General features: G+C 33.9%; 2 protein-coding genes across 2 annotated transcripts; both read right to left on the bottom strand.

Annotated features, from left to right (window-relative positions):
• Positions 1-334: 334 nt before the first annotated feature.
• LOC148627514 (uncharacterized) lies at positions 335-3,069 on the bottom strand. The gene is made up of 3 exons (XM_088574244.1): positions 2,919-3,069; positions 1,576-1,596; positions 335-1,155 (listed from the first exon to the last, which is right to left on the bottom strand). Exons 1-3 carry the CDS (start codon positions 2,992-2,994, stop codon positions 428-430), a joined length of 825 nt encoding a protein of 274 aa, XP_088430370.1. The 5' UTR covers positions 2,995-3,069; the 3' UTR covers positions 335-427.
• An 8,888-nt stretch (positions 3,070-11,957) lies between these two features.
• On the bottom strand, positions 11,958-22,046 carry LOC148627513 (uncharacterized). Its single transcript, XM_088574229.1, has 3 exons — positions 21,669-22,046; positions 16,060-18,404; positions 11,958-14,146 (listed from the first exon to the last, which is right to left on the bottom strand). Exons 2-3 carry the CDS (start codon positions 18,274-18,276, stop codon positions 12,530-12,532), a joined length of 3,834 nt encoding a protein of 1,277 aa, XP_088430355.1. The 5' UTR covers positions 18,277-18,404; positions 21,669-22,046; the 3' UTR covers positions 11,958-12,529.
• Positions 22,047-22,729: the final 683 nt, after the last annotated feature.

Below are 22,729 nucleotides of genomic sequence, written 5' to 3'. Positions count from 1 at the left end.
ATATATATATATATTATATCCAATGTATGAATTAATTTCCAATTACAAAGTTTAAGTCTAAAATAGAACCCCATGATATGACTTACCTAGAACATGTAAAACAGCCATCACAATATAAATGACTGTGATAAGTAGTTGCACAGAAATCTGTAACAAAAGAATCTGGACGGACAAACGGACACCAAGATCACTACATACTACCCGCTTTCAACGAGATGTATATGAATATCAGTGTTTAGTAAAACAAAAAAAAACAAAAAAAAAAAACGACGGCTTAAGGGGGTATGATCGTTATTGTGAATTCCCCTTTTCAATCAAAGAAACGTATAAGGAATTGGTTTAAAGTTATTTACTACGCCATAGGTTGTAACAATATCCAGGAAATTTCTTTGTAAAGGGATATGACTTTTATTCAAACTTCAAACTTCTATCCAAATATCGGAGCAGCAGTTGTCAGTTGCATGTACGGGGAAGAACAGGTCTTCGAAAAGTCGTTCCAAACTTCATTTGGCGGACAATCACTCACATACATCTCTCCCCAAAGATCACATTGTATAAACTTGTGTGGGTCAGGATGAGGATGAAAAAGTTCGTCCAAATTGGTTACTTTGTGTTTGCATATGTTGACTGTTGTTCCACTTGGAGTAGTTGTTGATGATACACTCACTCTCGGTGTGCTTGGCTTAACAAATGGATTAACAGGAGGAGTAATTATGATGACCTTTGGAGTCGTTGTCTTCGATCCTGTTGGTTGTGTATTAAATACGCAGGCTAATCTTTGCTGGTTCCATATCATTCCTGGATTGCATGAACCCAATTGAGGAAGTCCATTCGGGGCACACTGAATAAATTTGGTAGGATCGGTAGGGAAAGGAAAGTAAATGTTGCCTTGTGCAATGTTTGCACTAGTACAGGGATTTGGTGCTTGTGTAGTTGTTGGCAAAGGTGTTGGGGTTGTTGATATAGGTGGCTGACTATTTCCATTTGAGCACGATGACGTGGTAAAGTCATAGGTTTCTCCAGTTGGGCATTGAACAATATACATTCTGCTTAGTAAATCGCATTGAATAAATTTCTTAATATCGGATGGATGCGGAAAGTAAATCTTTTTACTAGGATTGTTTAAACATGGATTTGGAATATTTGTCCACGGATCTGAAAAAAAAACGAAACAAAATAATGTTGTAACAAACATCGATTCTTCCTAAAAACAACTCGATCTGAGACGACATTTTCATTAACATAATTTAAAGTATGGTTCCTTTACACACAAAATGCGTTTGCCAACTTTCTACTAGTATTTGTTTCCATCTTTGCATAATATTTCTTGTTTACCGAGGCACGCTTGATATTGTGCACTTTCTAAAATAAACTTTTAGCACATGTTAACATATTGATTTATATGACTCAAAACTAAAGAATTCTTTTTGAATCAATTATAGATACTCTTCATCCTTTTATTGGTTTCATAGTAATAATAGTAGCGATTTCCAGAGGTAAAGTACATGTACATAGGAAAACATTGGTTAAGATTTTTCATCAAAACAAATTTAGATTCTTTCAAATTGTACATACCAACGCAATTTGCTCGTTTCTCTGTAAAAAACCAAAAGTATTGTTCAATATAATGCATGTGAAATAATTTCAATTCAATACTGGCATTAGACACTCATATATAGTAATTTATATCTTCAGACGTTCCATGTTACATAGTTTTGTTATAAGACGTAAAATATGGTTTTGAAGTTCTTTACCTTGAATAGTTATTGTTTTTCATATAAGCACAGCAAATGGAAGTAAAGAGTGCCCATCCTATTGCAAAACAAAGATTTTTGTTGTTGTTGATTTTTTGTTTTTGTTTTTGTTTTTGTTTTTGTTTGTTTGGTTTTTTTACCGTAAATGTGTATGTATTGGTGTGTTTTGAAGAATGTTACTTGATCCCTTGGGTAATATTATCGCGGTTAATAATAAGTTTTACCGCTCATTTTGTAGATACGACATCTTTAATACAGTATTTACTTTGAATGTAGACACTCAATAAACAAAGTGGTGGGATATATATTTGCTTGTGTCTCACCTCCTGATTCGAAAATACAATGTTTAAGTTTTGTTTCCAGTAAATCAACTGTTTATCTTGAGCAATGGGGTCATTATTGCATACAATTGTTCAAAGATAAAAGAAATCAATTCATAGTTTTAATAAAGATCATGATAGTACTACATTATGTCGTAAAGTGTAAGTAATCTTTTAATGTGTGAACAATCTGGGCGTGTTCTTTGTCTTTTCATGAATTAAAGCAGTTAATATACGAAATATAAATCTGGTGTGCTATAATTATATCGTTTTGGATTATCACACAAAAAAGCCGTAAATTTTATCATAATGCAAGCTGCATAATTTGAAATCAGGATTATTACATGTAGAAACAAAAAACTAATATTATACTTGAATGGTCATTTCTGCATATTTTCTCGCCTGCTTTATCTTTACCTACATATTTGATTGTTTAGACTTAAGAAGTACTTGTAAATTACTTAGCTTATCGTTTATACAAGAATTGCTTTTGTTGTTTAAATCTGTACATCAGGAGAATGTCTAAGTAAATGATATTCTGTATTTGTGAATTGAAATTAATGTACCATTTTAAGCCGTATTCTGTTACAAAAGTCAATGATCTTTTATGTTATGATATCAACAGATAACGTTGCACGCAGAGACCTTAAAACGCGAAAAGACCCATCCTCCCCCCAAAAAAAACAAATATCGGGGGGCATTCCTTACAGATATTTTTTCATTATTTCTAAAAACTTTTTTATAGCTATGAACGTCTGCGAACATTCGACATATCATAAAAAAAATATGGTCCAAATCAACGACTACAGGTATATCAAGGAAAAAACTGAAAATTGTCAATTACCGTTTGTGTCTGATACTGGAACACAAAAACCAAAATCTAAAGCCAATAGCACACAAAAAAGAATCAAAGTCCCCATATCCAGCAGGCTTGTATGTTGTTCAGACAGTTCTTATCTTGTGACATTATCTCTTAACCATTCATTTGATTACTGATAAATTGGGGGAGTGTGAGATTACGCACTTTCGTGCAAGGTCAAAGATGGAATTCGAACTAAAGTTGCTTATAGGTAGTCAATGTAAGCATTTGTTTCAGAAATATTGCATGGTTTTGGGGCAACAAAAATGTTTTTTTTATTATTATTATAACTGATTGTTTATGTATGCATTACAACTTTCCATATTCATTTAAAGAGATGGAAGCAGAAATATCAAATGTCGATAATGTTTAGTCCAAATGAAGTCTAATGAACTTTCGGTGATGGGATGCATTAAAACAAATTGTTGGAAGAATATTATACACTGAAAAGAATGTAATCCAGGTACAAAGACCAGACATGGAAAACATAAATACACAACATTAAATAACTAAAATCACACATACAAAGTAACTTAAGCAAATGAGTAACTCGGACTCCACTAAAAACTGGGAGCATGGACTAGGTGCACTCTGCTTTTCTAGAAACACCCGCCGAGTTGCTCATAAAAAGTCAAGTCTGTGGTAGACGAAAGAGGAAAGGAAAACTATGACACGTTGAACAAATCAGTTTTCATAGCGCAGATAGATACACCTTAACGATCCACGAGTTCATGATGACGACCGTAAAACTTCTGTAGTGATGACTTCAATCTTGTAGCAACATGACCCTGTTCCAGAAGCCTATTTGTTAGAATTCTAGCGCGATACAAAAAGTCTGCGTATTCTCGGCAAGCTCTGGCATAACGTATGAGTTGTGATATGAACAGTCCATAGGCAGGTTCTGAAGGGATGTTGCCACAGATGAAAGGAAAGTTGAAAATTCTGAATGAAAAGTCATCACATTTGTCGTAAGGTTTGGTCAATAGTTTTCCTTTACCATCGATTTCTAAGTGTAGATCAAGATATAAGACTGACTTCACAGTGTCTGTAGTACCCTTTATCTCAAGTTCTTTGGGGCAGATGCGGTGTATCAAATCCCCTATATTGGGATTGTTAAATAATAATACGTCATCTATGTAGCGGAAACTGAGATTAAAGGATCTAGCTAAACGATATTCTTTCTTTCGGATCAGATCAGCTATGAAGTCAGCCTTATAAGAGTGAAGGAATAGGTCAACAAGTAGAGGAGCACAATTTGTTCCCATTGGAATGCCGACCGTTTGTTGAAAAACGCGTCCCCCACACTGAACAAATATTTTGTCGATTAAACATTCCAGCATCTTGTAAACGTCTTCTTCTGTATATTTGGAAGATGATTTGGAATTATTTCTTACAAAGTATAGGAATCTCTACCAAGAACTATATATTTGTATCTAGGTGTACCATTCTTTTTGGAAAAACAACGATGTATAATATTTCAAGTCGGGATTTTAACTGAGTATGGGGAATAGAAGTATACAGTGTTGAAAAATCATAGATTTTAATGCTATTATATTCTGATAATAGTCTTGAACTGATTGTCTTCAAAAGATCTTTCGAATATTTTAGGATCCACATTGAATTATTACCAGTACAGGAGTAACAAGTGTTGTGGTAGGACGGAAGACCCTCTTTGACAGCTACGAGTATAGAAGTTAAACGTTTTGAAAGAGGTTTGGCGGTACATTTTGCATATCCAGCTATGTTTAGGAATCCAGTACATAGACGGTAAATCACAATCATCGTCCTTGGTATAGACCAAAAGAGGATAGCACAAATTTATGGTTTTCCACAATCTCTTCTTTGGAGATTTTGTAGTCACTGCTATTATTTTCTACATCTTCCTCCGATAATAAACAGTATATGTAAAACGTTTTGCATACAAAAAACAATGTTGTTTTGGGCTTTGTCTGCAGGTACGACAATATATTTTTCATGTTTAGTAGACAATGTTTTTGTTTTCCTCTTTCGATAGATTTTGTTATGAGTACTTCTTGTCTACAACTAATATTTTGATTATGATCTTCCTACATATTTGATTTTAATGCTGCTGATGAGAGGTTACTCCTTGAAACACGTGTACAGCATATCGAAATTTACAATATATGAAACTAGTATGTTTTGTATTTGCTACGTCGAGGTCTATGAAAACTGATGTAGCATTGGCACTCATTGGCCTACTTAAAACTTTCATTCGTTTCAATATTAAAGACCTCACCGCCTTTAACCATTCTGACAGAGAGAATCAATGTCTTCATGTTCTCGTTTTATCCATTTTCTTGCGTAAACCTATACGACATCCTTAAAAACTTTAATTTATGGAGCGTGGTTCACGGTACTTGGGACTTTTTGAAAGGATATTACGCAGAGATTCGTTTTTGATGATGGACAAATCTCCCGTAACGACGTGACCGGAAGGACCATATTTGAATGGAGAGTTTTTGCAAGAACAGTCAGGTGGTTTAGCTTTGAAGTCCTCAATCTCGAGGTTCTGCAATAGCCTTTCATAATTGAAAATTTTGGATGCATTCGGTGATGAATAGGAATATGAAATAATTGGTATGGATTTTTCTTTGAAATATGGGGGAATTTTGTTGGTAACTTTTTGATGATGGAGGATGTTAGCCAAATTAATTGCATATATACCTTTGTTGACAAACGGTAGTGGAAGAAATGATCGTTTTTTCTTCATCTTGACTTTTCACACAAACTGGTTTAAAGAGTCTGTGGAAACCAATATCTAAAATGATGGCAACAAGTCTGTATAATGATGAGGTGGGGTCAGAAACAGGAGTGTCAAGACTTGTTTTGTAAAGGGAGTGTAGTAGACTGAGAGGTATAGAGTAGAGTTTGGTTCTAATGTGATAAAGTCCAAGAGGTTTTTGTATGAAAGGAAGGAGACCATCCATGGAGACATCATGTAACTTAGGTGACGTATAGTGGCAATGGCCATGACTCTTAAAAAGATCTGATAAAAGATACCATTAATATATATATATATATACATAAAGGTCTGAAAAATTCCCAAAGATGTTAGAACTGTCAAATTTGCGATGCAAATTTTTGGTCGTTCCCTCCGCGGGACTCGAACTCGTACCGCTGTGACATCTATGGCGACACCGCCTGCACTAAGTCCAGTGCCCTAGACCACTCGGCCAGCTAGGCTATATAAAAATATAGCTTTCGCTGACCGGGTCATTCCTCCTCGTAGGATTAATCTAGGGCTGTAACTTAGTACACGATGTATGGTAGTACGGGACAGTTCATTTAGATGTTATTATGTAAGATAGAGGATCAAATTAATCGCAAAATTTGCATCGCAAATTTGACAGTTCTTATATCGTTGAGAATTTTTCAGGCCTTTCTATACGTTTACATATCTTCTCTGTATCAATTTGATCCGATGGAGCAGTGTAGTGAATAGAGTCGTCACATTCTGAGACGTTTGTATAATATTGATTTGTTGTGACATGCATCATTAATTTGATCCTCTATCCTACATAACAGCATCTAAATGAACTGTCCCGTACTACCATACATCGTGTATTAAGTTACAGCCCCAGGTTAAAGTGTGATTATAATGATTGTTAAATTGATGTCAAATGCATTGGTTGATATCAATATTCATTTTATCTATATACAACAGTAATACATAGCACATTTTCGAGTTGATTTTATATTTGCAAATATCCTAGAAACCTAGAAATAATTTTTATTTGTTTAAAAACTTTTGATTATCCGTTATTTATGTGAATAAAACGCTTCAATATTGTAAGTTTCGAACCTAGAAGTATTTTAATAATTTAGAATGAAATGAGTTAAAATTGCAAATTCTCAAAGGAAATTACAAGTAGTGATATTTATTTATAATACCTTAAAGATATGTTAATAATTTAAAACAGGTTTATTACATATATCATAATTGAAAACAAATATTTTGTTTGATTTCATACAATCTGTATCATGGCATAATATTTTTCGTAAAACAGTCTTTTTTCGGTTTTAAATTAAATTACTAAATAAAGGTATACCCTTTAAAAACCAAGACATTCTAAAATGCAAAAACGTATAAAAATGAAAATTGATGAGTATTTTCATAGCCGTAATTATTTGTATGACAAAGAAAACAGTCTAAATTTTTGTATGTATAAAATAAGACAAAAATGAAGCAAATCTCCCTGTCAAGCCGCATCTGAACATAGAACATGCAGTACTTGTTAACAGAAATATTAGATATTTATTTTAAACAGTTTGTAAATTACTTATAACAGAAAGAGGGCATATGACAGCAAAAGTTTGATTTACAAAATTTATACTCAATTCAATAAAAATTGTAACACACAATCAAACGGAAACAATCATATACACACTGCAGTATGCTGTGCACGTGTTTCAGGGAACAGCCTCTCATCAGCAACTAAATACTTTGGAAGTTCAAGATCCAAAAATGAAAGCACTGAGGGTGACACGAGTTCAAGGTAGATTATGAGATTGAACAAGGTTAATTATCATGTAACAAATGTTCAAAAGTGTTAAAGGTGTGATAAAACTTTTGTTATGTTTGTCAATATCCTCTTTTCAAATACATAATTGAAAATATAGAAAAAAATATATATATAATAAATATATCGAGACTGGTTTATTAAGGAGAAAGAAATTTAATTGCATCAGCATAAACAGCTATATCATCTACCAAACATATCAATGGTAATCAACATCACATGACATAAAAAAGACGTTTAAGAAATGTTATTCATAATCATATATACAGGGTGGGAAGATAACTGTAGAGAGCACTAACGTGTTATTCGGGTATATTGTAAATAGAAATTAATGTATATGAGACCTAATATCCCAACTTTCTCTTAAGAAGCACACAATGATATATATTGTTTTTCTAGATTTTTGTTTTCAGTAGACTACTAGTATACAATTTGTTAAAATTTGGCCATGAACAATAATAAGTGGAAAAATATTGTCAACTACCTCCAGAAAACAGAATCTTTGTTTGTTTGTTGGGGTTTAACGCCCGAGCAGCAATATTTCAGCTATATTCAGACGATGAACATGAAATTGATGATAAAATGAACATGAAATGATGATGAAATGAAAAAGGGATGGGACACAAAGACAATGGGGTCGACAAATTTTGATTGCCACTGGAAATAGGGAGAGGTGGGTAGGGTCGGGCAATTTAGCCTCCTGTGGCGGAGCCCTATGGTTCCTACTCCGGAAGAATACCACAGTAGGGTTCTTTAACGTGCGAGGAACGTGGCATCTTTCCCAACACGGTGCACCACTATGGTTTGCGGTCAGGTCTTCCGTATTATAGCCTGACAACCCCAGCATGTAACACGCCAGGGGTACCCCATTCAACCACCTGGGGCACACATCCCAGTTGCTCTGTGGGCAAAGCGCCCTAGCTCCCGGCTAGGGTTCTGAGCACTATTTAGTCGCCTTTTACGACAAGCTTAGCGCTGCTGCAGGCCTATTCTTTTAACACCCGGACTTGCACGGGGCGAAAACATAATTAGAATTATCAATTTATCATTGAATTGCAATGTATTTGAAATGTATTTGAGAAGTATTTTAGAAAAAAATCTATTTTGTTCAGAAAGTATATAAATATTTCAAATACATGTAATTGAAGCTACCTTCAATTACAAATACTTTGTAATTACTTTCCAAAATGTATTTAATTGTAATTGATTGCAATTACCAATTTCAATAACCCAAAACCTGGCTGCTACAAGATTAGAGTCATCACAACAGAAGATTTGATTTATGGTCGTCATTATGAACCCCTGGATCGTTACGGTGTATCCATCTGCACCAGATGAAAACGTGTCATAGTTTTTCTTTCCTCTTTCCTCTACTCTAGACTTGGCTTCTTATGAAGGGGTCATGGCAGTAACCAGTTAACATTACCTATGATATATGATGTTTCGATAGATGGTCTTCGTCCTCTCATACAATAACCTCTTGGACTTCATCTGCATGTTCCTCACTTTACTTCATTCTCTGTACAAAACGAGCCAATTGCGCTCCAGTTTTGAGCCTATATCAAAACTATATAGACTAATACTTATTTTGTAGGAATTATTTCAAATAAAATGAGTTGTTCAATTTTTTTTATTTAAAGAATAATCAAGGTTATAGCGGTAATCAAAAGAATTAATCCAGGGACAAAGACCAGACAAGGAAAACAGACATACACAACAAAGAACGTAAAGTAACTAAAATCATACATACAAAGTAACAAAAGCAAATGAGCAACTCGGACTCTACTAAAAACTGGGAGCATGAACCATGTGTACCAGTAGGTTAAGCGTCCTCTGCTTTTCTACAAACACCCGCCGAGTTGCTCATAATAAGTCAAGTCTTGGATAGACAAACGATGAAAGGAAAACTATGACACGCTGAACAAATCAGTTTTCATGGCGCAGATGGATACACCATAACGATCCACGAGTTCATGATGGCGACCATAAAACTTCTGTAGTGATGACCTGAATCTTTTATGAACGTAGCCCTGTTTCAGAAGCCTATTTGTTATAATTCTAGCGCGATACAAAAAGTCTGCGTAGTTTCGGCAAGCTCTGGCATAAAGTATGAGTTGTTATATGAACACTCCGTACACAGGTACAGATGGGAAGTTATCATGCTAAACATGAGTTCCATATAGGTTAGTAGTTTTGAAAGTACATGTCGGTTTTCGATTAGTTGCAAATAATTTATTTAACTTTGATGCTGAGATATCCTTAATTTGGTCTTTGTCCCTGGATTGCGTTTTTTGTTTCCGCTGAAATCTTGGTTCCCTTGATTGCTCTTTCATTTGAGTTGTTGTCATTGAAAATTTATAACCAATAAATGTGTTAAGTACAATGTGTTATCTGACCTGACCTGAACTGATTGAACCCAAACTTATTTTGACGTGTAGCCTCTGTCCGAGATTTGTGTACAGGAAATTATCAGGTTAGATATAAATTTAAACGTCATTTGTAATTAAGAATCGAACTTGATTTTACGGGACTACACATGTACTTATAGTTTCCTTAATAAAATATGTAAAATGTTACATATGGTATCAATTCAATGTTGATCCAGCAAAGTTTGGAAACTTTCAATGCAAAATTATTGTAGGAAAATAATATAATCAACTCAAAATTTATACTGCGATTCCCCATATTGAAATTGTGATTAACAAATCATTATACAATTTTGTTTTCCTGGAAAAGAATAGATACGTATTAATTGGCAGAGATTATTCATACTTTTTTAGCTGATCCTATAAAAAAACGAAAATCCAGATCCCTTGATCTCAGTTTCTCAGTTGATCTATATAGATGATGTATTGTCTTTAAACAATCCTAGAGTCGTGTTTTTATACATGGCATCTACCAACAAAAATTGGAGATAAACGACACAACAAACATCATGAAATCAACCTCATTTCGTGGTCTACTCTCAGAGATCAATTGAAAGAACCTGAGGAGGTCAAGAAATCGATGAAAATAAAGTATAAATCTGCTTCATTTTTTTAATGTATAAAAACAGGGTTTTCAAAGTTTGTGAGCGCACGATATTTAGGACAAGCCGATAGAAAAGATGAAAATTATTTTCATATAGTTTTAATGCAATCTCACAACCCTCCTGTTTATATCTAATTTTAACTATAATAAACGAAAAACAGAAAACTTCATAAGTAAAAAAGATGTATTGGTATCATAACATTACCAATCTTGTTGATTAAAATGCATGTGATGTATTATAGCAACATACCCCATCCACACATTTCATGTATTGTACAAAAACCTATTACATACAAACATATATATTTAAAAAGAAATCATGAAGTAAATAAAACAAATAACAGAGCTTTTTATAGCGACACGAATTGGTTTGAACAAATGTCATGCTCCCTTCGAGGAATTTGAATTACCTTCGACATGTGGATGGATCGACGTGTGAATCGCGAAATGGAATGTGTAATACTTCGTCAACAAGACGGTTACATAAAACCAATTCACAAAACGTCATTATGGCGACATTATCTTATGAAAATGAAATATTTGTTCGTTTAAATACATCATTCTATCCTTGATAATTTTTTGTTTGGTTTCCTGCTAATATTAATATTGAATATAGACAAGAAGATATGCGTTTTGATAGTAATGTTTTAGTTTTGCCTACTTTTTGTTTTGTTTGTTCGTTTTTGTTTGTTTGTTTGTTTGGTTTGTTTGTTTTGTTTATTTTTTTTATTGTGTTTTGTTTTAAATTGTTTAGTTTTATGATGCTAAAAAGATTTATTAATTTGTGTGGAAAAAGTTAATAGTTTTTTGGTCCTGGATTATGCACGTGGATACTACGTAATTGATAGTTTTCGAAAAGTTTCGACCGGTTCAAATTATTGAGTACTGTACCTCATAGTTGTGGTAATAAACTTTTGTTTTGGTGCATCAATGATTGGCTGCCTTTCTTTGCCCTGATGCCATTGTGCGTCTCTTATTCTGCTTTGTTTTGTTTTGCTTTCTTTTTTATTGGTTTTTCTTTTTTTGTTTTTAATTTGTTTTTTTGTTTTTAATTTGTTTTTGTTTTTTTTTATAAACTGACTGCATATGACCTTTTGGTTCCCTGATGCAAACCATTAACTTTATCGTTGGTTAAACAAAGGGGACCATTTTCTTATCCGCAATACCTTTATAACCATTGAACTGAATTAGATGAAACGTTCACATATACTTTGTTACATTTTTCCGTTTGAATGACATTTTGGGTTTCCTGATGTAAAACAAGGAATATGCCCATGATATTATTGGCCGCTCAAGTGGAACATCTTCTAATCCACAGCTCCTCAAAAACGCTGAATGGAAAGTAAATCTAGTATTGCTCACCGTGAGAAATAACTTTGGCATTAAACGATGTGAATGATGGATAATATGGACCTTTACCATATGTTACTTTCGTCATTTTTAGAACATACAAACTACAAATATTAATTATATGCGTTTTATTTTAGCAGTAGATAAATCTAAAATTACAGACATAAAAAATTACATGGATAAAATAACGACTTTAATCCTCATAAAAAAATCTTTGAACAATGTATGTGCAGTATTTTTACGCAAAAGTTATACAAGTAAGAAAGTATCATGGATTGGATGACTTATTAATTCTGAATGAAGTCATTACTTTTGTCGTAAAGTTTGGTCAATAGTTTTCCTTTACAATTGATTTCTAAGTGTAGGTCATGATATGAAGCTGACCTCACAAAGTCTGTAGTATCCTTAATCTCAAGCTCTTTGGGGAAGATGCGATGTATCAAATCCCCGAAATTAGGATTGTTTAAAGATAATACGTCATCTATATAGATATATTTATTTAAATTCGGTTCGATAAAAGGAAGTATTCTTGTATTGAACATTTCCGTATCATTTAAAGGCTAAACCATTCATCGTTCATTTAATAACGCGAGAACATTGTTTCCCTTGATTACCTTTTGAAAAAAGAACATAACATTAATATTATTTAAATCTGCTTGGGACATATCTTGTCATTTAATTTGTAACAGAACTCAATTCGGATAGTTGAACATCCCTTGTAGATCGAACAGAACTTGCAAAAGTGGAGTTGGTCATTTTCGTCTCCTTCGTCTTCAGTTTAGTCGAGTACATTGCTAATATTCTCTTGTTACAGACATAACTGAGGAATATAAATAGTCCCTGCAGACCGGATAATATTGTTACAATAACAGTTAGTACAGATAAAGGAAGGAGAGCATCAACGATTTGGCCAATCCATGTAATGCCAGTTAGAGCAAACATTTTCACATATATCAAGAAATCAAGCCTAGAATCTCTAGTACTCCGTACATCTGGACGGTTATGAATTTTGTAAGCCGTATAAGAAAATAGACCTATGTTAATGAGACAAATCAAAGCCACTGGACAAATGAACAAAATAATTTTAGATATCGAATTCGAAATGAAACATACATTTCCTCCATATCCAATATCTCCAGTTCCAGCCAAACCGACACCAATGTTTGTCACTACCAACAAAAAAGGTATTCCGAAAGAGTAAGAGAAATATTTGTAAAATCTTGTCCGGTCACTACTTTCATCAGATATCATTATACCTGAAAAAACTTTATACATGTGAAAGGAACAAATATTCATCCATGCAAATGTTGACAACCAACATAAATGAAGTACTATGCTCAAACACTTACAAATTATAACGTTTGCTCTCCAAATAGTTCCAAACTGCAGACAGAACTGAGCAACAAATAGTGAAAAAATTAAACACATATTATTTTTTCCAGGTAGTGTTTGCAGAGGTCGTAAAACACAATATGTAAGAAAGGTTAAAAGCAAACAAAGTAAAGATATACATGTACAAACAATGTTTAAAACATCAATGACCATCTCAAGGGTAGATTTCTGAAACGGGGTCTCATCAAGGTGTGGTTTTAATATTTCAACACACACTCTTACTACACTGTTTTCTAGTTGGTAGTTGGAAGGAGCCAATATTAGATTATAGTCAGGAAAAGTAATCTGATGTGTCAAGTTGTTATGTCGATACTCCTCTACAGAAAACTCAACATATCTGCATATCATCTGTTCAGAAACAGGTGTTGCTTCATATAAAAGTTCTTCATTACTGTCATCAATATGATAAAGAATTCTACAGTTTGACTGATTTGTAGTTGGCGTCTTCATGTACGTACTTATGTTAATATTGTAATATTCAACTGAGTCATTTAAGCTAATAGTGAATACATCATGGTTGTTCCGCAGATGCAACAGTCCATTTTCAATGTTCCGTCTATTTACAATGGAAGCAATGATGAAGTCAATTAACATGTCTACTGCCATCATATTTCCATTGACTAACCGCGTTTTACATTCCACATTGGAAGATATATCAATCGATAAAACTTTAATATCTACTGACAAATTAAGTCTTGTTCTCAAGATACGTATCCACCAATCCGAAACTCTTTGAATAGTTAAATTTAAGGCAGATCCTAAACCAATGGAATCCATTACTTTTAATTTGATAACAGTCTTGAATTTATACCTCAAGTTCTTTGTGTTGATAAACAAAGGTCTACAAATATTTTTTAAAAGGTATTTTCCTTTGTAGCAGGTGATATTTCGACAAACATTCTACAAATAAAAAAAGTGGTTTAGCAACGGAATCGTGACATAAGCTGTTCCTAATAATTATGGTCTTACTTTTGTGTATTGCATATTTCACTTGGAATATGTTTTTATTTTGTTCACTTATTTTCGGCTATCAAAATAATCTTACTTTGTTTCTTTAAGGGCAACACTTCTACTTATTAAGAAATAAACCCTTCCAGTAACCAACACTTCTTTCTCTATCAGTTAATATTTTTTTGTATTTTAGAACTACTGGGTCGATACCGCTGATGGTCGGCCTGAGGTCCTCGAGGGTATTCACCAATCCAGTAGTCAGACTTGTCTGACCCCGAATTAAATCATATTTTATCTACCCTATTTATAAATTTTGCAGTATTCCAAATTCAAAAATACGTAAAACACTGAGGCTTCATTCCTTGGATTGCTTTATTGATTGATTGATTGATTGATTGATTGATTGATTGGGGTTTAACGTTCGAGCAGCAGTGTTTCAGCTATATTCAGACGATGAACATGAAATGGGTGACAAAATGAACATGAAATGATGATGAAGTGAAAAAGATTATTTACGTCGTGGAATATTTGACCTAAATAACCGTCTGTTTGTTTACTGTGTATGAGAAAATGGCTAATTTGTGGCATTATTTTCTAGTCTATAATGGAAAATAATTGAATACAGTAACTGACCCGATAAGAATGAATAAATCCCTAAATTATTCCACAAATTTTAAACGCGAGCGTCATAGTTAAACGATTTTTTTTCAAATGATGTGTGTCACAGCTGCACAACATACGTGACGTCCCGAAAGGAAATTTTGTAGCGCTTATATACCTTAAATATTTAGGTAAGGAAAATAAAAATGAAAGAAAACTAATGCCTTACACTTCAGCAAAACAGATTATCATTTTTTTTTCAACTCGCGGCGGGAGTTTCTCATGTTCATCCCGTTGAAAAAATATTAAATAATCTAATAATCTCGTATATCTCAGGTCGAGTCCGTTAGGGTGTGTCTGAGATTCCCGTGAGAAAGCCAGTATTAAAAACCAAATTGCCTAATATTCTTTTTGTCGGTTATTTAAAGGTAACATTTTATTTTCGTATGTTAAAAAAGTACAAAATGAGACAACTTTATTCAACTCCAATGTGACGTTTCGATTTTTCACGCATGCCTGGTTTTAAATTAACCTGTTATTTTTTGTATCTAGGCCAGTAAGCAGTGACACTCATTATTGACTGTGTACATCAAAGGAAAATGTCACAAATTACCGATAAAGGTACCTCGTGTGGGTCCGGATGTCAAAAAAATAGGCCCGGAGCAGCGCTAAGCTTATCGTAAAAGTCGACTAAATAGCGCTCAGAAACCTGGACGGGGGCAAGGGCGCTCTGCCCACAGAGCAACTGGGTTGTGTGCCCCAGGTGGTGGAACGGGGTATCCCTGGCATGTTACATGCTGTGGTAGTCATGCCATAATACGGAAAACCTGACCGCAAACTATAGTGGTGCAACGTGTTGGAAAAGATGCCTCGTTCATCGTACGTTAAAGAACCATTCTCTGGTATTCTATCGGAGTAGGAACCATAGGGCTCCGCCACAGGAGGCTAAATTGCCCGACCCTACCCACTTCTCCCTTTTTTCAGTGGCAATCAAAATTTGGCGACCCCATTATTTTTTATCTCCCATCCTATTTTTCACTGTTATCATCATTTCATTTTCAGTTTATCATCCACTCAACATTCATCGCCTGGATATAGTTTAATTATTGCCTCTAGTGCCCCAAAAGCCAACAACCAATAAAGGCGATTTTTTTGTCTGAGATATTTTATTGCTCTTTGTGTATGATGCCTAAAAGTATCTCCGTTTCTTAATTTACCTATCTTAGATAATTTATTGAACTTATTAGATTAATCATGCTTACCTTTATGTTATCAAATATTTGATCTCCATTGCATTTCAAACCTGTATCTTTTGTGTAACCCCCTTCATTATCATCCACAGTAAACAAATTTCTGAACTTAGCTCCTGGTATATCAATTGGAAGGACACATTCGGGACCAGAGCAAAAACAGTCTGTTGGCTCGAGTTTACATTGAGCGATTTCATGTGGAATCGTGACGTCAGTGTCTAAAGGCCTATATCTTTTATTGCATTTGTAGCAGAAAATGTTTTTGTAAGGTAAATATTTATAAGAAGATGGAAACAACTTGCAACCATCTTTCCGCAAATCATTAAAATAGGCACTGGTGTCATTACAAGTGTCAATTATAGCATCGTCATCATTTGGGAAGTTGCACATAGCACAAAAAATGTTTTTAAACTCTTTCCCAGATCGGAAATCAGAGTAAACATTGAAGGTATAAAGGTTTTCGCATGCATATTCAACATTTCGATCATATGATTTCCATTGCCCTGTAATGTTGCACTTTTGAATTAACCAGTTTACATTTTCGATTACCGGGTGTCCTTTTACATCTTCGTTTTTACGTAAGCTTATCCTACAATTATTAGTTTTGGAACTCTTTATAATGTCGTAAAATGTCAGCATTCTGTAATAATCGATGTACATCATGTCATTACAAATTATTTTTATGAAAAAAGGTACTGATAGGTCACTTTGTTTTCTTAGTAAATCTTGTGCACCTTTTAACCCTGAGTTACAGATAAAGCAATCCAAATTTTTGTAAAGAATTTTCGTCTTGTTGTCATATACTGGTAGAAATGAGAACGTGTCCGATGCGTATCCATTGCATCTGTCCTGAAATATTCCTCTTTTATCTTTCCAACAACCATTAGTTACAAGATAAGCCTCTTCGGGTGTTTTCCACTTACCACGGTATATTACATTCCGAATGTAACCTAACGGATATGTTAGCTGAACATCAAGACAAGGTACATAGCCGACAAAAAGTAAGCTGGGTTCGCAACTGCAAACATCTACCGTCGAATTTATAATGCTGTATATGTTATTTGGCAGAAGGCTTGTGTTACATAAGCCTTTCATGGTATTGTCTAATGAATAAGCCTTTAGTAAGAGGTTTGTAAAATTAGCTGTCATATTAGGTCGGTCATAATAGCTTAAAGTCCACTTCAAGACAGTGTCATAAAATGCCGTTTGAAATGATAATATTTCAAACTGATAAATATTCAATGCATTTGTATTTTCGATGTGCAATATCCCACTGTGCACATCTTGTAGGAGTTGAGATTTTGTATTATTCCTGTTACAAAGGAAGCAAAAGACATTTTTGTATGGTAACATCCTCTTTGATTGTCCGTTCATTAAACATGCTCTTTCTAAGGTATTATCTCTGGGCTCCCAAACCCCAGTGTAGTTACAATAATTCACGATATCATTTGAATGCCTTATTACTGGATTGCACATATAGCAAAATATGTTTTTGAATATATGGTAATTCAATCTGTACGGTGATTCGCACATCTTTACTAGATTAGAGTCAAAGTCTCGCCACGCTTTTGTTAAGTTACATGTTTCATATTTGATGTTGTTTCCTAAAGAACAGTTTTGAATATAAACATTTTCAGGGGGAATATGTTTCATGATACAACTCCTGTTCATACCATGTTCTATAACTTCGTCGTACGACGAAAAGAAATTGAAGTCAGAAAATAAATAGCAAGAGATGGAGAGTTCCCATTCAATATATTCATTTACTCCATGGCATTTTGCACAATGTTTATTTTTGAAGGTAAAGTTTGTTTTTGGATCTGTAACTGGGGGGAGATTAAATTTCTCTGATATTGTTCTTGTCGTCATGCATTGATCAGTGTCTCGCTTCTTCGTTTTAGCGGAACAATCAAGAATCATTGGGTAGAAAACTGATGAATTGTATTTAGTAGCGTCTAACATTACACTATCATAACATGAAAAGGTAGGAAATTGTAAGTATTTATCCAGACAACAAGTTCCTTGAGAAAGACAATTTTCATCACACGAACACTGAGGACACAAATTGACTCCTTGGTATGTGGTTGTTGTTTGGTAGACGTTATCAAAAATTGATTTATCACAAATATAGTCATGTCCGCAAAAAAGGATATATTGCTGAAGAACTTCTGTTACATTCATTGATTCAACAGCCATTAATGAAAGAGATATCAATATTATTAGCCACATCTTCCTGATATTTAATCAAATCTAAGTGTCTCATTGGTCAATAAGTCTAAAAGTTTGATGAACTCCCAAGACATTAGCAATGTCAATTGTTTTATTTCTCTATGGTAACTGCTATCGTTTTACACGAACTATAGATAGAATTGTGAATAATATGATATATTATGTACAACAGTATAGCTACTTGACAACACAAATTAAATGTTTATTTTTTAGTTAACTTAGATGTAGTTTTGATTTTTTTGTACAATTAGCAACATGTGTACTGGTGTTTAAGGCATCTCATACGAAGCATCTATAACCGTTTAATCAAGACAAAATCAATTAAGTTTTTTTAAACAAATTTGTCTCTTAACTAATGATCAAAATAAAACCTTACACTATCAATAAACTCAACCAACCTGTAATTATGTCTGATAATTTCCAGCTAAACGGATACGGTAAAACGTTACAAAATGCACCAGCGTATTTAAAAAAAGACAGAAAATTTCTCAGGAGGTCACCAAAAAAAAAAACGGTATATGGAACAATGTAAGGAGAATGGGTATGGGTCTTCAGTGAATGACAAGGAAACCCTCACACCATTGGGCAGGCTGCAGCTGGTCCTAAAACAACATTATACACAGGTACAGCGAAATAGTTGCCTATATTTCCTGGTATAAGAGTGAAAACCGAATACTACGTGCGCGGTTGCGATAAGGTTTTAATTATAAAATCAGGTATGTTAAGTTTTGTATGATTGAAATAAAACTGAGAAATGAATATAAAGATCTTACCTAGAATGTTCATTGTTGAAAGTTTCATGCGATTTCAATGTGAAGGTAGATCATACCTACTACACAGAGCATTCTTTATTGACTTCTTACAGTATCACACAGACATATGCATTTTCAATAAACTAATGATGTTCAGAAAGATGTAGAAACAGTATTTTAAATTAAATTTATTATGCCAAAATTTTTGACATAAAAATTGTGTGGTAAAACTACAAATATTAACTTATAAAGGCTCTTTAAAGGGAGATAATTTGTGGGAAAATTTTCTATTAGGGTTTTTTTCATTTTACAAGAATAACGTTCGATGAATCCCAATTTTCTTTTTGAAACATATAAGTATGTCAGGTATGTGTTTTGATATACATTTAGAAGAAATTCTATCCACTTTTTTTTTTATAGTTGACGAAATATTAAGATTCCACACAGAATCCATATTAGAATTGCCTTTATTACGGCTCAATTGTCTCGAAATCATGTTCGGTGACTTAAGACTTTTTTACATTAAGTATTCTAAAGTGCGTTCATTTAATGTAATATTCCAGAAAAAAAATATGAAAATTTAACTACTAGAAATATAAGGTATGATCTACCTTAAATATAACTTTAAACATTAAAAAAAAACCAATATATTTAGTGGCTTTACGTATATGCATTATTCACACTCAGTATTTCATATGAAATCTCCCGAGCGTTTAACCTATATATTCTTAAATGGTAAACGTATTCCACAACAACTGTAAGAGTAATCAAGGGAACCAAGGTAATAGCGGTAATCAAAGGAAAGTAATCCAGGGACAAAGACCAGACATGGAAAACAGACGTACACAACAAAGAACATAAAGTAACTAAAATCATACATACAGAGTAACAAAAGCAAATGAGCAACTCGGAATCCACTAAAAACTGGGAGCATGGACCAGGTGCACCGGTAGGGTAAGCGTCCTCTACTTTCTAGAAACGTCCGCCGAGTTGCTCATAAAAAGTCAAGTCCGGGGTAGACGAAAGAGGAAAGGAAAACCATGACACGTTGAACAAATCAGTTTTCATGGCGCAGAAGGATACATCGTAGCGATCCACGAGTTTATGATGACGACCATAAAACTTCTGTAGTGATGACTTCAATCTTGTAGCAACATAACCCTGTTCCAGAAGCCTATTTGTTAGAATTCTAGCACGATACAAAAAGTCTGCGTAGTTTCGGCAAGGTGTAAAGTAACCAGCAGGTCTTTGGTAGTTAGTGTCGAATTTTTTCATCATCAACGCAATTTACTACATTATCCTCTTAATCATTTAACACACGTGAGTATTGAAATGGAAATCATTCGGATTAAAAACAAAATATTTACTCAATAACTGGAAGTGCGGAATGACAGTGAACAAGTTTAATAACATTTTCATTTAAAAAAAATATGTGAGAGATCTATATCTAAAAAGAATAATAAACATCGTCAAATAAAGGGATTTAAAAAAAAACATTGCCAAATAAAGGGATATGAAAAAAAAAATAAACGGATATGGAAAAAATAAAAATAAACGGATATGGAAAAAATAAAAATAAACGGATATAGAAAAAAAATAAACATCGCCAAATAAAGGGCAAATGAGGTAGAATACTTACTTGTTAGAAGCCCTGTTATATAAGGTTTGATGATTCAGTCAACAAGTAAACAATCTATTTACCAGTTAGTTTTATTTTTTCTCATTTAGTCGTAATCTGGGCGAGTATTCTTTTTCAAAGTAGTGAGATGACGATTTTTTTTTCTTTTTCTGTACTTAACAAAATAACAAAGAATACTACTAAAATACAGCGAACATACAATCTGAACAAATCCCGTGCAGGTCCGGGAGTTCGAAGAATAGGCCTGCAGCAGCGCTAAGCTTGTCGTAAAAGAGGACCAAATAGTGCTCAGAACCCTAGCCGGGGGCTAGGGCGCTCTGCCTACAGAACAACTGGGATGTGTGCCCCAGGTGGTGGAATGGGGTACCCCTGGCGTGTTACATGCTGTAATACGGAAAACCTGACCGCAAACCATAGTGGTGCACCGTGTTGGGAAAGATGCCACGTTCCTCGCACGTTAAAGAACCCTGCTGTGGTATTCGATAGGAGTAGGAACCTTTGCGCTCCGCCACAGGAGGCTAAATTGCCCGACCTTACCCATCCCTCCCTTTTTCTAGTGGCAATCAAAATTTGTTGACCCCATTGTCCTTGTGTCCCATCCCCTTTTTTATTTCATCATCATTTCACGTTCATTTTATCATCAATTTCATGTTCATCGTCTGAATATAGCTGAAATATTGCTGCTCGGACGTTAAACCCCAACAAACAAACAAACAAACAAACAATCTGAACAAGAACTTGGCATAGTAAGGGGTAATAAGTCCAAAATTCAAAATGTTTAGAAAACAAAATACTGGGAAACTGTTACAAATATTTTATCTAAAGCATTTGTAAGAAAGGAATAAAAATTATCTTGTCTCTTATCTTTTATGTAGTTATTTACATTGGTAAACTAAGGTGATTTTCATTGCATTCAATTTTTGATTAAGCTATCAAATCAATAATGCGTTCCCGAAGTTCCTGTATATAAAAATAAATATATGAAACATAAATTACTTTACTTTATTTCTTGTACGATCTATGACCATCAACCGTCAGTTGAAACGCAAGTTGTTTTTGTTTTAATTTTAATGAAAAATGAAAACATGACACGGCTCAAACTTCCAGGACACTGTATTTAATCAGCCGTGCTAGTACATCTTACCTTTCAGAAGTGCACAAATGTTTAAAGGAAACAGAAAAGTATTTTCCGTTTTATATGCTTCCGTGTTCCAAATAACTTGCGCAATTACCACATCTCTTGGATTTTAAAAACAATCCGTTTGTGATAGAAAATTTGTGCGCACTATATATTTTCTAACCGGCACAATACATTACCTTCAAAAGTTCTAAAATGAACAATTATTAGATATAAATTGAAAAATATCAACGTGATCATGCTAGTGACAGTTGTCCATTGATCATGTATGTCTGTAAACTCGTAAATGATTGGTTAAACCGTCCGCGAAAATGTAAAACCAATTTAGTTTTGATTATAAAAGTCATTAATTAAATTGGAAAACTTTTCAACTGATAACATATTACGAGAATGGATATGGTGAATATGTCAAAGAGACAACAACCCCACGGGGATGAAAAACATCAGCTCAAGACTATCAATAAACGACGAGGAAATCCTCGCACCACAGGGCAGGTTGTAGTTGGTCCCAAAACATTAAACACATGTACAGCGAAATAACTGCACGTATATACTACAGCAACATAAAAGAAAACTGAAAGTGAAAACAAAACAATACATACAGAGGCCAAAAATTCCTGAATAAATTATTGGGATAAGCGCAAAACATGCGGCGTGGTTTAAGGACTTGGCGTTATCACCAACCTCCCTCCTTTTAAATTTGGCACCTTTGAAAAAATAATACACAACTAAACATACCAAAATATCAGCCCAAAAAGGTCTGAGTCCTTTGTTAAAACATAAATAAAGAAACTGATCATGAATTACACGAACTAAGGACTTGTGGCAATTAACTGAAATGCCGGCTTTATAGACTAAACCTTAATTTAGAAATACTGTATTATTTTAGACTTAAATGTATTAGACGTTTCATGATAAAAAAAA

This window comes from Perna viridis, chromosome 1, assembly GCF_037379345.1.
Source record: "Perna viridis isolate PV_CMFRI_1.1 ecotype Kerala chromosome 1, ASM3737934v1, whole genome shotgun sequence".
Classification (NCBI taxonomy): Eukaryota; Metazoa; Mollusca; class Bivalvia; order Mytilida; family Mytilidae; genus Perna; species Perna viridis.
Note: the sequence above shows the minus strand (reverse complement) of the source record. Positions and strands in the feature narration are given on the sequence as shown.